This window comes from Pituophis catenifer, unplaced genomic scaffold (assembly GCF_029215685.1).
Source record: "Pituophis catenifer annectens isolate HBS135680 unplaced genomic scaffold, rPitCat1.0.hap2 SCAF_16, whole genome shotgun sequence".
Classification (NCBI taxonomy): domain Eukaryota; kingdom Metazoa; phylum Chordata; class Lepidosauria; order Squamata; family Colubridae; genus Pituophis; species Pituophis catenifer.
Window position 1 is genome coordinate 12817515 of NW_027256896.1, and position 16591 is coordinate 12834105.

The 16591-nt window shown below is 38.2% G+C and overlaps 1 protein-coding gene across 1 annotated transcript in view; it reads left to right on the forward strand.

The window, feature by feature from the left end:
- The window catches only part of MRTFB (myocardin related transcription factor B), a 56441-nt gene that overhangs the window by 18688 nt on the left and 21162 nt on the right, over window positions 1–16591 (forward strand). The window contains exons 2-6 of the mRNA XM_070955330.1: window positions 10236–10301; window positions 11864–11919; window positions 13206–13281; window positions 14219–14380; window positions 15775–15970. Coding sequence (XP_070811431.1) covers window positions 10236–10301; window positions 11864–11919; window positions 13206–13281; window positions 14219–14380; window positions 15775–15970 — 556 coding nt within the window. The remainder of the gene's footprint in view (window positions 1–10235; window positions 10302–11863; window positions 11920–13205; window positions 13282–14218; window positions 14381–15774; window positions 15971–16591) is intronic.

Sequence of the window (16591 nt, forward strand, 5' to 3'; positions counted from 1 at the left end):
TGATTGACCAAAAGTTACTTGTTGAGCTTCAAGATTGACCAAAACTTAATGCTGTGATATGGTATGTTAACACCCAACATAACAGAGCAAATAACAGAGCATTTCTCCCTTCAAACCATGAATGCTAGTTGACTGACAGTTCTTGTTTCAGGCTAAGTGGCAGGCGCTTCTTGAAAGATTTGCTGAGTAGCTGTAATAGCTTTCTGTCTTTGAGGTAAAATTGAATGTGTTGGCATTCGCAAATAATTTTTTTTTATTGTTTTGGGAGGTATGCAAAGATTAATGCATGCATTCTTCTACTAAGAGAGAATTTCATTCCCTAGATGTCATTTCTCTACCATCTTCTTTGTAGGATTCAGACAGCCCATCTTAGGATACCATGACTTTACTCACACATTATGTGAAGTCAGGTTGTTTGAATTTGTTTTATTGAAAAAAATAACTGGCTCAGTTCACGCAAGAGAACATGGCAATAAAACACAGGGAATAGGTTCATGCAACGCCTTGAACCAAAATCAGTAATTGTACAGGTTAGTGCAGTGTATAACTGTACTCACTGCTTTTCATAGTTAGATAATTTTAATCTCTTATTAACTATTTTACAACTGTTTTTAAAGGACTGTGTTAGTCATACTTCAATGCAATGACAGCTAATCTGTAGCTTCCATGCATTTCCATGTGTTTGCTTTGATTCTTAAAATAATCTGTGTGTGTGTGTGTGTGTGTGTGTGTGTGTGTGTATGAATTCTTGTTGCAAAACAGCAACAAGATTCTGGAGCCACAAAATCTAAGGGGAAAAAAAAGATTCAAATGATTGTCGCATTTCATATTTTGTATCCGTTTGGAGCTGAGTATTTCTTAATAGCTCATGTCAGGATTGTTTTCATTTAAATATTTTTCTTGCAACAATTCTGCTTTGAGAGTAACAAAATCAATCCAACCTATCAGCTTTCTGTGGCTTGTCATTTACTTCAATTGTGTAAACATTTAGCAGATTTCTTCCAGTACCTTTGTAACACGGTTCCATCGTGGTCCGTTAGCTTTGGCAACAAGTTACCGACTGCATATTCCTCCCCTACTTTTACGACATTTCATCTTCCTTTTCTTTTAGGCACCAGAGTAGAATAGCTAACATTTAATAAAGGATTTATGCGCTCTTACCATTCTTTGCAGTACATAGGAGGCTTTTTTAAAAAAAAAAAAAAAAATCTGTTGCTAAAAAAAATTGGGAAATAATTCTATTTGCATATTTTATAATGGGGCTAATAAGGGAGTGCAGAATAGTAGGCGGAGAGTTTTCTGAATTTCTTTGCTGCCAGTTTCATGATCAGCTGGATGCAAGGCAACCCAGAAGGCTTGTTCTCGATTCCCACTGTTTGTCCTGCTGCTGAAACATTTGAATCTGTTTCAAGCTTGTTTTGGACGAATCATGAAGCACTGAATCAGGGCAAACTTCATTCATCCTATAGAATTTCAGCCAGCCCAGAATAGGTTGATGGAACCTTTAGAGCTCAGTGTTTTGTTTTGAGCTTGAAAGAAAACGTTTGTGCACAACTCTAGTTATCCCAGTGGTGCTTTTTCAACAGTCTATAATTCTCTGACTCTGCATCAGAATTTCATAACATTCTCTATCCAATATAATTTAGTGATTTAAAAAAAAAAACCTATTGGTTTTAGAGAAGAACATATTCATTCTTCATTCAACTGCCAGAAAGCTGGGAGCAAAGAATGGTATCTTATCAGATATGTTTGTCACATCCTATGTAGTAAGTATGTAAAGGACGCGGTGGCTCAGTGGCTAAGACGTTGAGCTTGTTGATTGAAAGGTTGGCAGTTCAGCGGTTCGAGTGCCGCGTAACGGGGTGAGCTCCCATTACTTGTCCCATTGGTTGTCCCAGCTTCTGCCAACCTAGCAGTTCGAAAGCACATAAAAAATGCAAGTAAAAAAAAATAGGGACCACCTTTGGTGGGAAGGGAACAGCGTTCCGTGCGCCTTTGGTGTTGAGTCATGCCGGCCACATGACCACAGAGACGTCTTCGGACAATGCTGGCTCTTCGGCTTTGAAACGAAGATGAGCACCGCCCCCTAGAGTCGGGAACGACTAGCACATATGTGCGAGGGGAACCTTTACCTCTACCTTTATGTAGTAAGTAGAGTTAACTAGAGTTATGTCTATGGTGATTCTCAGCCATCCAGGTCATGGTTGTCCCAAAGGTGCTTTTTCAAACTGGACTTTTCTTTATTTTTCCTTGAAGACATTCTTGGATGAGAAGTGAAATGTCTTCAAGGAAAAAAACAAAGAAAAGTCCTGTTTGAAAAAGCACCTTTGGGACAACCATGACCTGGATGGCTGAGAATCTCCATAGACATCAACTCTAGTTACTACATACTGGGTGACAAACATATCTGATAAGATACCATTCTTCGCTCCCAGTCTCTTAGCTTTCTGGCGGTTGAATGAAGAATGAATATGTTCTTCTCTTAAACCAATAGTTTTTTTTTTAAAAAAATAACCAAATTATATTGGATAGAGAATAAGTTGTGAAATTCTGATGCAGAGTCAGGGAATTATAGACTGTTAACAAAAAAAAGGTTATGTGCTTGGAAAGTAGAAACTGTGAGAAAGAAATTCAAGGTAACTCTGTCTTTACTGAGTTAGCTATTAATTGAAGTAGAGAGGAGGTTTGAGAGGTTTTCAGGATTCTGTTGCAGTACGTCTTACTACGATATCTGTTAATTCCTATTTCCTGATTTTATCTACTTCAAAAGGCTGGCAAGAACCATACAGTGCAAATAATAAATTTGAGGTAAATAAAAACAAATCGTAAGGTGTTAGAATGCAAAAGCAGAATTTATCACTTTAATTTTTTTTTTATAATTTCAGATACATATCGAGAATAGAATGTTAATGGGCAGGTGGCCATTTTTGTCAGCCTTCTGGGTATGGTAGAAAACAACAGACTGAGGAGGATTGGATGAAAATGTAAAAAAATATAAAAAGTAGTTTCACTGTCTGGCGCCTGGTTAAATATATAAAGATGGTAATTTGGTTGAGTATCTTACAAAACTGCGAATGTCTTTTAAATGTTTGGGTAATTTATAACTGCATCTACCAGTGTTTATACTGAATCTGTTACAGCAGCCTTTTCTCCAGCTATATGAATGATTTTTAAATATAACAGTAATCCAATAATTATTTTCAATTTATTGCTACCAATATTTGCAATATTTCCTCAATAAAATTTGTTCTAATATTAAAAATGAAAGCCACCGACAGTAGGAAGAAGAGTATGTTCTAGAGTCCAAATACAGAATCTGTTTTGCTTCTGAATTAAAGATAACCCATTACAATAATATTTTGTACATTTTAAAGTAAAAATACAAAACATACAATTCAATCCCTTGTATATTTTATTAGTATCAGAAAATCCATGATAGCAATTAAAAGACCCCTGTTTACCCAGCTTTTGAATAATATGGGTAGATGTTCCCCATTCCATCTAGGTGAAAGCGACAGTTGTAATTCATTTTATAAATCAGAATAACCATGTCTGGTATCTTTTGAAAGTTAGTCAAGGTGATTGGATGTTCCCTTTTGAATGCTACTATTCCTTTCAACCAGTGGTGAAATCCAAATTATTTTTATTACGGGTTCTGTGGGCGTGGCTTGGTGGATGTGGTGTGGCTTGGTGGGCGTGGCTTGGTGGGTGTGGCAGGGGAAGGATACTGCAAAATCTCCATTCCCACCCCACTTTTGGGCCAGCCAGAGTGGTATTTGACAGTTCTCTGAACTACTTAAAATTTCCGCTGCTGGTTTTCTGAACTGCTCAAAATTTCCGCTACCGGTTCCCCAGAACCTGCTGGATGTCACCCCTGCTTTCAACAATAGTCAAAATATTGTGTTTGTTGTGTGCGATGTAGCTGGAGAAAGATGACATCTTGGCAATTATAAAGATACAGTAATTGTTTGGAAAGCATTTAAAAATGACATTTCAGTATATTTCAGTATAAATCTGTTATATCATATGGCAGAATAAGGTGCTTTTTCGTTGCAAGAATAAGTAAGTGTCATTAATCTAGAAGCAATAAATTGTTTGGGGGATAATGTATGTACAGTTTTTGGAATGGATAACAGAGTACCACTTCTGTCTCAGATCAGATTTGAACCTCATCCTTAGAGAAAAGTCATCTCCACTCCCTCCCCAAAAGAACCTAGGCAAGGAAGGAAATTAGCTTATGTTATTATGAAATAAAATGAAATTAGGTGGCAGCATGTACAGGTAGTCCTCGACTTAAAACCATTCGTTTAGCGATCATTTGAAGTTACAATGGCACTGAAAAAAGTGACGTATGACCATTTTTACACTTACAGTCGTTGCAGCATCCCCGTGGTCATGTGATCGAAATTCAGATGTTTGACAACTGGTTCATATTTACGGCAGTTGCAGTGTCCTGGGGTCATGCAATCGCCTTTTGCAACCTTCTGACAAATAAAATCAATGAAGAAGCCAGATTCACTTAACAACCGTATTACCGATTTAGCAACTGAAATGATTCACTTAGCAATGGAAAGGTCATAAAATAAAACTCAATTTAAGAACGGTCTCGCTTTGCAGAAATTTTGGGCTCAGTTGTGGTTGTAAGTCAAGAACTACCTGTATGTTCTTGTGAGGGTGGCAAAAAGGACAAAGCCTGATGGAGCCTTCTCTGCCCAGAGAGTTTGAAGGTGCTATTGTGGGGGCTGAAGTGTTGGGTTGGGACAGCTGGCAGTTGATGGGTACAGCGGCTAAGGTTCTAACTGGAGACGGTTCCATCCTGTTCTGACCTAGGCTTCCTTAGAAAGTATAAAGCACAATCTTAGTCCCACAAAACCTCTTTTATTTATATGACTGTAAATTACTTCCTTTACAGTCTGCAAGGCTTGATAAACAGTCTTTCAGAGGAAGGTTATCAACACCCACCTATCTCACCTGGAACGCTGCCAGAGAGCTAATTTCCAGACTCAGGGCAAGGCCAAACTTGGCACAGAGTCACAAACAGAATTTTCAAATCTTGAATCGGCCAGATGAACTAATTGCTTCCTGCAAAAGCTCACGTCCCGTTCTCCATAGTATCAACAGGAGAGTCCAGGATGGGTTGCTCTAGTCTCATAGCTCTATTGACTGAGTTGAATTTCTGAGGACATGCCTCCCTGGTAATGGTCCCCAGTTTTTCAACTCAGTCTCAGCTCTGTAGGATGCTCATTTCAGCTCCCAGACCTTCTGAGGAGAAAATAGTGTATTTTGCTTATAGATTCCCTGGTTTTCTTAATTGTTCTTGTCATCTGGCAGCTCTGTGCATGCACAGTTGTCAGACTCTGGAGGCTGCACATAAGTATCAGATAGCCTTGACCCCCTCTCTGCCTCCGATGCAGAGCCCTCGTCCGAGCTCTCCCCAGCCCCCAGGACTGGCCCAAGTTCCTCCCCAACCTCCTCACTGTCCGACTCTGCTGCCAGTTCTGCCACAAAACATCCCTGCTGCAAGTCTTCTCAGGATGTTCTGGCAAGTAGGTTGGGCTTCAGTTGTTGGCATTGTTAGATTGAATACCAGGGTGTGGATTCCTGCTTAGATTGCCGTGCTCTGGAGCTCATGTTGTGTTTGGTTTACCTGTGTGAGATATGAGGTTAGATGATGTGTGACCTTGCAGAGTGAGAAGTTCCATCTTTCATCCTTCTGGACGCTTAGTGAAGAGGGGACCTAGAGAATAGGATTTGGTTAATAGAAGGGAATAACAGAATATCAGAGTTGGAAGGGACCTTGGAGGTCTTCTAGTGCAACCCTCTGCTTAAGCAGGAGATCCCTCTACCATTTCAGACAAACTGTTGTCCAATATCTTCTTAAAAACCTCCACTGAGGGAGCGAAGTGACAGAACAGTGTTTGGAAGGTTTATGTCCAGCTGAGTGGCTTGTGTCAGATTACTGGCCTACTGGGGTTGACTGGTGGTAAGATTGTAAGGGGTTGGTGTGGGTAACCTAACATCTGGGGATGCCATTTGGGGCCAAGAAAGGAATGTCAGGAGAAAAAGGATCAACAATCTGAGGCAAGTTTTATCTCCTGGCTTGATTGTCTCAGTTAGCAATTGGAATTTTATCTCTTGACTTGTTCAAAAGGGGCACCTGAAGGAATGAATACTACTCCTTTTGATTTTCTTTATACTTTCAGTTCAATTTGATGCAACTAATTGAATTGGACTGCATATCATTACAGGGATTCTAGAATTCTTTAATGAATGTGTTTCTGTTAATCATCATGGAAATTATTAGCAGAAACGCTCACTCAACCAATTGGGGTAATTAGCATAACATTCCTTTAGATGTTGAAATGCAACGAGAATCAATTAGTGAAATAATATAAATATTATTTATATTATAAATAATATAAATATAAATCAAATTTAAAAAAAAAGGGTTACCCAAATAATTTACTTTACAAATATGAAAGGTATCATGTCTTTTGCAGTACTTCAGATAACTAAAATGTTTTAGAAGTTGCTGAAGTTTGGATTAAATACTATTAAAATATTCAGATATGTAATTATGATAGATAGCTATGATAAGAGTGTATTATCATTAAAGGTGTATTATCACCCCTGGAGGGCTGCGATGTCATCACTGGGGATCCACGAAGGCTTGAAGAAATGTTATGATTTAAATCTTGAGTTAAGTCTTGGGGGTCCTTGACAGCAAAAGATATGTAAAGGGGGTCCATAGTGAAGAAAAGGTTGAGAACCACTGTCTTCATATATATATATATTATATAATATATATAAATTTATATATAATATATATGTGTGTGCGTACGCCAGATCTAAATCCAAGATTAAATGTTTATTTTGTGATTCCCTGAATACTAATTCAAAATTGAACTACTGAAGATGGTTAACACAGGCAAAAACCATAACAAAAAAAAAAAAGAAACAAATTAAAAGCTAACTGTATCATCTTTTCCAATAATGTAATTATATTTTAATACAACCGTACAGCAAATCTTGTTTGGTTATCGATCATACGTTTTATGAGATTGAAAATGTCAAGGCTCCCTGACCAATTGGAAAGAATTATACAGAGGCATAATCCCTATTAAATTTACTGCAAGACACTGATTGTGATGATTTGATAAAACATTTTTATTGTTTTTCCTTTGGCGAAAACAACCCGGTGTGGTGAAATGACATCATGATATTGTGTGGGCCTGGTTCTTCCAGTGGAGTTTACCCATGGCTTAGCTTGCATTGGGTTTCTGGCAGTGGTAAATATTTTGGTAATCCATGTAACAAATAGGATTTCTGCTCAGCTAATGTCATTTGTACTTTTGGCAGCAGTTGTTTTTACAATTGCTAGGGGTTTTTTGCTTTTTGCTGAAATCGAGTCAAGATATCCAACACTTTTTATACTTTTTTGAGTCTATACAAAGAGTACGAAACCTCCAGTGACTTTCTCATTACCTTAAACGGGGTAGATTTCACAACGTTGTGCTGGATGCAGATGTTTGGCATTGTAACATGGTTGAACTCTTCGACATAATTATAACTTAAATAGTTGATGTTCAAAGTTTTTAAAAAGATTAGTTACAGTTTCCTAATAATTTGTTTTTGTTCTTCCTACTTGACCTCTGCAGGAGTGGACAGAGTTACAATCTAAGCTCTGTTCAAGTTATTTTCTTTGTTTCCAAAGAGAAATTAGCCCAGCAAACAAAAGGCTTTGAAAAAAATAAGGAAATGAGTCGCCTTTCCTTATATTAAAAGATTGGCTTCTGTTTAGACTGTTTTTTTTTATCCTAATTGTAGCTATAATGATGAGGTTTTTCCTTGAAAAAACACTTTTCTTGCTGTGTCTTAATATAATAGCATAGCTGCAGGTAGAAATTCTCCAGTAATGCATTCAATCCCCACATGTGGGTTTTTAAAAATTTATTTATTTATTTAAAAAATTATATAGCTGTCCAACTCACATTTAGTTGACTCCAAGAGCTTACATTTTTTTTAATCCATATGTAAAAAAAAGTCTTTGCTGATAGAGATATACTAGCTAATTTTGAGTTGAAAAATAAATTTGTATACTTATAGGTAGATAGATATCGTGCATTTCTTATTTTTGGATAAAGGTTAGAAAGTTTAGCTTTTTCATTTTTCCCCCAGAAGAAAATATTTTTCTTCTAAATTTGCTTTCTTATTACTTATTCAACTGTTTAATCTCATTAGGGAATCTACATCACTTTTTGCGTGGCGCAATAACTTGGTTGATTTGGGAAACTAACTTGTTACTAGTTTCATGTCTAAGAATAATGTATTATGCGATATTTTACTTTTTTTCCCCCATAAAGACATTTTGCCCTTTCTACCAGCATTTAGATTTTATTTTGCTCTGCTATAAACTAATGATTTCTGGCTATGAAAAACAACTGTAATGCTTTTTTAAAAAATATAAAAGATACATTGCGTATTAAAATCATTAGCCTTTAAAAATATTTATATTTTTCTGTCTGGAAAAAAGACAATACCATTATTGAGGATTATTGTTTAATATATTTTAGCAGCAAGATTACTTGTTTTGTTAATTAGAGGCTTTTGTTTTCAATACCTTAATATTGCTTTGATTTTAATGTACTGTGCTCTCAGGAAGAGAATAAAGGTATTTTACATTGATTCCCATTTCAAAGTATTTTAAAACCATTGCTGAGAGAAAGATAAAGACTAGCTTACAAAATTCTATTTTCCTATTTTAAATCAGATCCAGGGGTAAACAAGAACAAATAATTGGAAACAGATAAAACATAGATTGCACAGCAAATAAAACTCTCCCTTCTGTTGATCTTCTGGAACGCTTATAAAATTGTGGATGCTATAAACATGTAGTTCTCCCTTACTCCTCTTTTCCCCATGTCCCTGATTCACCCCATAGGTGTGGTAGAGAATAGCGCCTTCCCAGAGGTTCCAAGTTTTGAACTGGAGAATTGCCAGCTTGTATTCTTGTCCAATTTCCAGGTTGAGTTCTAAGTGCTGTTGCAGAGAACATTGGTGGCTGAGATTGCCTCTGGCCTGTGATGCCTTCGCAAGTATTAATAGCACCAAGACAAGAGCATCTGCAAAAATTATGTTAGTTGGGTTTTACTGATGTGTTCGTGTACATATATATCTCTATCTATCTATCTATCTATCTATCATCTATCTATCTATCTACCTGTTGATCAGAACGATACCTTCTCTCTACATTGGTTTTAATATTTGTGATGCTGAGCTATGTGATAGTAGGAAAATAATGCCAACCTAAGCATTGTCTATTATTGAACATGATTGTATGAAGCTGTGCTGTAAAGATTGTATCAGGGGTGAAATCCAGCAGGTTCTGACAGGTTCTGGAGAACTGGTAGCAGAAATTTTGAGTAGTTCGGAGAACCGGCAAATACCACCTCGGGCTGGCCCCAGAGTGGGGTGGGAATGGAAATTTTGCACTATCCTTTACTTGCCACACCTACCAAGCCACACCATGCCCACCAAGCCACGCCCACAGAACCGGTAATAAAAAAAAGTATTCCCCATAAAAGCATTTGTATCTTAGAGATTCACTTTCCATAATCATTAAATATCAGATGATATTGGCTGTGTTGTGTACACCCACTACAGGTGCTCCTTGACTTATGGCTACAATTGAACCCAGAATTTCCATTGCGAAGCAAGACAATTGTGAAATGAGTTTTGCCCCATTGTACGTCCTTTCTTGCCACAGTTGCTAAATGAATCACTGCAATTGTAAAGCTAATAACAAAAGTAAAGTGAATCTGGTTTCCCCGTTGACTTTGCTTGTTGGAAGGTTGCAAAAGGGGATCACGTAACACCCACCCCCACCCTCACGGCACTGCAACCAGCATAAATACATGCCAGTTGCCAAGCATCTGAATTTTGATCGCATGAACGTGGGGATGGTGCCACGGTCGCAAGTGTGTAAAACGGTCCTAAGTCAATTTTTTTCAGTGCCGTTGTCACTTCAAACGGTTGTGATGAATGGCTGTAAGCCGAGGGCTGCCTGTACACAATCTCACTATCTGAGCAGTGAATGTACCCTGGATCCAATTAAACACTTAATGTTAAGGATTTACGCCAGCTAGTATTTAGTTCTCAAAAGAATGCAGCGTTTTTTAATTGTGAGATAGAGTTCCTTCTTGTCAAGTAATAAATCCCTTTTTCTCCGTTGCTAGTTCTTCAGCTGAAGCTACAGCAAAGGCGAACGAGAGAACAGCTGGTGGACCAGGGAATCATGCCACGTAAGACTAATTTCATTTTCTGCGGCTTGTGTAACATTGAGTGCTTAGATGTCTTATTAAAGATGAAAGGAAATAGATGATAATATTTAGTATTTATCAAGATTTAAAGGGAGGATGACAATTCTGTAAATATTACTTCTACTAACATCTGAAAATTAAAGGAAATTGATGGGAAATACATTACTGTATTAAACCTGGAATTCATTACAATTAAATTATGACCAATTGGAAATTAAATAAGGGGGAAATGATTTATAATAATTTGATCTGGTATGCAGAAACGAGACTCGTTATTTTTTTGTGTCTGGATGAATCAAGAGGACCAAGCCATTGAGAGATTAAAAACAAGCCATGGATTTGTTTTCTAGTGTCTGTCCTTTTGAATGGAGATTCCCTCTTCTTATACCCTAAAAGTTGGTGAACTAAGTTTCCTGTGGCAGCACTTTCCTCCAAACATATTCTGAAAGGGTATGCACTATACAGATATGCTTGTCACTCAGCTTTTAATATGATTTAGGGCAAGGATTCACTATCTTTCATTAGCCAGAGTCCCACTTATTAATTTGTGGATACTGAGGATTGCAAAGCAGACATAGTTGTGTTTCTTTGTTTTCCGTGTGTCATGCAAACACCATCTTGTTACCTGGCACAGCTGAGATTTGCCTGAGAAAAATATTGCTGCAGTGTTAACAGATCCATGAACATGTCATGCTATACACCATGGCATTAAACGAGTTGCACTAATTTGCTTCCCAGCTCATTTTGGACCCTGAGTTGAAAAAGATGTCAAAGAAAGTACTTTTGGGCAAGGGTGTCCAACCTTGGCAACTTTAGGACTTGTGGACTTCAACTCCCAAAATTCATGGCTGGCTGGGGAATTCTGGGTGTTGAAGTCCACAGGTCTTAAAGTTGGCAAGGTTGGACACCCCTGCTTTAGAAACTTCAGCAACCACATTACGCGGAAAATTTGTATTACTGGGATTGTTAGTTCATTATTTTAGGGCCTCCTTGCATTCTGCCAGGTGGGTGGAGTTACTCACAGTGGCCTTAGGATCCCATCATTGTCTGTCGTGCTCTTTGTTTATATGGTGTAACTGTATTACTGTTTTGTTTTGTTTCCAGCCTAAATCATAAAGGAAATGCAATACTGATTTTTAAAAGAAATAGTAAGCAGAGTACAGAATATGAAAAGAGTGACTGAAGAAAGTATGCCAGCGTTAATTATCCCTGCTTATTTGACACCAGGCTCCTGATGCAATGCAAATTTTTTACTACTACTATTATAGCTGTTACATAATTGGTCTACATATGCTGTGTTAAGAGTAGTGCGAAAAGCCCATTTTCTGCTCATGGTCTTTTAGCTATTACTCCATTTATGAAGTTAATCGGAGTGTCTGGAATCCAATACATAGCAGGCAGAGTGATTTTATTACAGCCAATCATTATGTACAGGTCAGTTTGCGTCCTACTAAGTCAGCTGAAACAAACCTGCTTTCATGTAAGATATTCATATACACCTTTGTGATATCTTGGCTTCATAACTCTTTTTCGTTTCCTTTTAGCTTTGAAGAGCCCAGCTGCGTTTCATGAGCAAATAAAAAGTTTGGAAAGAGCCAGGGTGAGAAATCAAGTTTGAACATGATGTTTCATTCTTTGGGTATGATTGTCTTGGGAGAAGTGCTATACGAAGGACTTTTGGAAACAAGGAGAAATTGTTACAGATTTTTAGAAATGAAACCTGAGTTTGTTCTGTAATGAAATTGCGGGAGAACTAATTTAAACAATTCAGACATCAGCAACAACTTGATTAACCACACAGACCTACAGCCACTTACAAAATTAGTTAAACTAATCCTTGCGAAGTAAGGTGTGCTTCATACCTGGCCATTGAAGTATTATGTTTGGAAGCCAATAATTATTCATGATCTATTTAGTTATTAACTCTCAGAATTCTTTTGGGCAAAGGTTGTTTTAGTAATTCTTCTTCAACCTAAAGATAAATAATTGAAATTATTTGTTAAACAATTAAAACCTGGCCATCTTCTCTCCTAGTTCTAAACTTGAGAAGGCAAAAGTAAATGTTTAAATTATCACCTGAATTTTCAAAACTTACTGATGAGGAAACAAAAGTGCTATACAATTATTTTCACTTTTTTTCCTCCTTGAAAAGCAGTCTCTTTATTACATTTGCTTAGAAACTAAGAGAAACTAGGGAAATAGCTTGGTGATTTATTATTAGAAACAATTTTAAAAACACTCACAGTTACAGGGACATTTTTAATGTTCATAACATTTTATATTATGTTTAGTACATGAGACTATAATATATTGTAAGCTTTCATGAACAAATAATGCAAGTTTATGGAAAAACAACTCACATTTCCTTTGATAGATATATTAATGCAGCTTAAAGTGCTCAATATAAACACTCAGAAAAACAAACTACATTATAAGGAATAATGACAATTGTTTTAAAATTCAAAGTCTATTCAATAACACTCCTCATTTACTGATTGCACCTGTTGCACATTTGCTAAGAATTTTAGATTTTATAGACTAATTAGCTTTGTATTTCTATATAAAGATAGAATTCTATTTGTGTTATTGCTTTGAAGAATAGAAGCATGCCATCTGTAAGAATAAGTTTCTTATTCTTGAATGCACTGAAACTTGGAGCATAAAACTTGAAGTGGTTCAGTTTGCATTTTACACCTTGCTGAATGAATTACCAAGAATCTGAATTTTTAAATGATTTAAAAATTAATATTAAACTTAGTTTTATAATATCAGGCAACATCTTGCAAAGCATTGTCAGATAAAAACATTGCTGATAGTGCTTTGCAGTTTCTGTCAATTTCAGTAAAACGACTATTTTGTGCTTATTACCACTTAATTTTTTTTCAGACTGAAAACTTTCTGAAGCATAAAATACGCAGTAGACCTGATCGATCAGAATTAGTCAGGATGCATATTCTTGAAGGTGAGAATCTCCCTGCTTTGATTTCCTATTTCCTGATTAAATTTCTGAATAGATAAGTGAAACCTTCTCAGCAAAAAATGTAAGGCTGTATCTTTACCATGTATTTCCAACCCCAACAACAGGTTTTAAAAGGGGTGACTTTCTATACTAACTAAATGGCAGTGGGTATATTCAAGCATAATATGGTTTGTTTTAATTTGGTTTAATATGTCGTGTATGTGAATCTAATTATTACAGTTTATAAACTGAAGTTTATGCTTCACCTTATTGTGAGAACCAAGCTCAGCAAACGAGAACTGGATTTAAAACCCAGGTTTAAAACGATTTCTTACCTTGATCTGTGATGCAAAATTTTACAAGTTTAACTAAGTAGGACTAACACTTAATTCATTGGAGCTGTTATTTTTATAAAGAAAGTGTCTCATTTCAGATATTAGGGTTCCAAGTAACACCCCCAACGAAAGAAAACTCCGAGGCATGAGTTTCCTCAAAGTTCCATTTTATTAGAGATGCCAAGTTGGCATCTCTGAGAAAACCCGAATCTGAAAGCTTCCGGGTTTTCCCACCCAAAAGAAAGTCCAAGTCCCTGCCCCATCACCCACATGTCCATCAGGTTATCCAATCAACGCATCGTCCCATGTAGAGATGCCTCCCAGTCACACCCATCCATGTGCAGGGTAGAGTGACCTTGACTCTTGGAGAAAAGCATGTTATTTTGACTACACATTGCCCAGCTCCCTATAATCCCCCCTCCCAGTTTCTCACAGTAGTAAATGCGGCAGGCCTGAATCTCCAAGGCCCAAAGCTGGCTGAGGAATTCTGGGAGTTGAAGTCCACAAGTCTTAAAGTTGCTAAGGTTGGAGTACTAAATAGTGAAGGTGGTGTTTATATAGCATTGCAGAGTTTTTAACCATGATAGTTCTTTCCCCACCCCCAGAAACGTTTGCAGAACCCTCTCTCCAGGCCACTCAGATGAAGTTAAAGAGGGCGCGACTGGCAGATGACCTGAATGAGAAGATTGCTCAGAGGCCGGGCCCTATGGAACTCGTGGAGAAGAATATTCTCCCTGTAGACTCCAGCGTCAAAGAAGCAATTATAGGCAAGTAGGATTGCAAGGTCTGTGGTTACCGAGAATCTCGTAGATTGTGAAAATCTGAAGCGTGAAGTGTTGCAATACCGATCATAAATGTGCCTTGGTGTTATTGTGACACTTCCTCAAGAGAGCATTCTTGGTTTGTCACTCTGAAAGTAGTGTGTTAAGACTGGAAACATAAATAAAAACAGACAAAAGAAAAGGAAAAAAGAATTCACACACACACACACACACACACACACACACACACACACACACACAAAAGCCGTCTGTCTGTCTGTCTGTCTAACATATTTTTTTTTTGTATTTCAACAAAGTATTAATTTTGAGTTTATGGAATAATATTGTTCAGCCTTTCAATGGAAATGATTCTATGATTTTAAATCATAATGCAGTGAGTGAACACATACCATCAGTCCAGCTTTGGCCGTCTGGATGGTTCTCCCCCATAAAAGAATCATCTTCTACTCCATCCCCTGCTTGATAAAGCCATTGTCCTTTTCTTAAAAGAGAAAAAAAAAATTGGAAACAATCCATATGTTAAGATCTATGGATTAGAATACAAATGATTGGGAACATACCTCCGGTTGGTGCATTCACTGTACCAGTAATTCTCCACTTAAAAAAACATTTATTTGATAAAATAAATGTTTTTTAAAAACATTTAAAAAGAGCCTTGGTGGCGCAGCGGACTAAAGTGCTGTTAAATAGCACTTAGCTGCCAGCTGCCTGCAATTATTGCGAGTTCAAATCTCACCAGACTCAAGGTTGACTCAGCCTTCCATCCTTCTGAGGTAGGTAAAATGAGGACCCAGATTGTGGGGGCAACAAACTGACTTTGTATAAAAAAGAACACTGCATAGGAGGGGCCAAAAGCCCTACTAAGCAGATATATACAAAAGTATGAAGGCTATTGCTTAATGCATTGTAAGACGCCCTGAGTCTCCAGAGAAGGGTGGCATATAAATCGAACCAATAAAATAAAATAAATAAATTTAGTAACCATTCAAGGTTACAACGGCACTGAAAAAAGTGACCATCCTCACACTTAACAACCGTCACAGCATCCTCATGGTCACCTGATCAAAATTCAGGCCCTTGGCAATATATGATAGCTGCACCACTCTTGGTTCAACGTGATTGCCATTTGCACCTTCCCAGTTCGCTTCTTGACAAGCAGCATCAATGAGAGAAGCTGGATTCTGTGGTAATTCACTTAAAATCCATGGCAAGGAAGTTCATAAAATTGGGCTAATCTTACTTAACAACCTTCTCACTCAGCAACAAAAATTGTGGTCCCGACTGCGATCGTAAGTTCAAGGACCACCTGTACTTGCCAATGTCTCCTCTCTCTATTATGACTTAGCTAAAAGAAGCATCCTTCTGGGTTTTTTTCTTAGGGGTTGGTCAGGAGAACTATCCTCAAACACTGGATGAATTCTCATTTGATGAAGACAGCAGCGATGCTTTATCTCCAGACCAGCCTGGTAGTCAGGAGTCCCAGGGGTCAACCGCTTCCCCCGGAGAGCCCAAAACAAAAGAAACACCCTCGCCGGTGACTCCAGCTTCCTCAGCCACACAGGTACCCTGCCTGCCATTTGAAATGTTGCTGTCTCCTGATGTAAACCAAGCGGTTTCTCTTTCGCTAATATCGTGTTTCTCCAAAAAAGAAGGCCGGGTCTTATTTTCTTTTGACCCCCCCCCCCCAAAAACGGCTAGGCCTTCTTTTTGGAGGGTTCTAATTATTGACTCACCTAGCGGATGTGGCACCGACAGCCCCGCCCAGCAGGAGCCCGCTGCTGGCCCACTTCTTCTGCGGCCGCTTGCCGCCACTCACACGCATTGCCCCGGCCTCCATTTCGCCTTCAGATGCCTGCCGGATCAATCCGGAGCTCTGTTATTGGCTGCAGATGCCTTCCGGCAGGTATCTGAAGGGAAAACGGAGGCCAGGGCGATGCGTGCGAGTGGCAGCAAGCGGCCGCAGAACAAGCAGCCACAGAAGAAGGCGAGGCAGGTGTCGGGGTGTGGTAAGTAGGGCAGCTCTACCACCCCCATCCCCACCCTAGCTTATTTTTTACCTGCGTGCCTCGCCCCACCCCCTGCACCCTGGGTGGGCTGGGTCTTAATTAGGGCTAATTTTGTGGGTGAGGCTTAATTTGATCACATGGGCTCAAAAACTTGATAGGGTTTCTTTTCAAGGTGGGTCGTCTTTTTGGA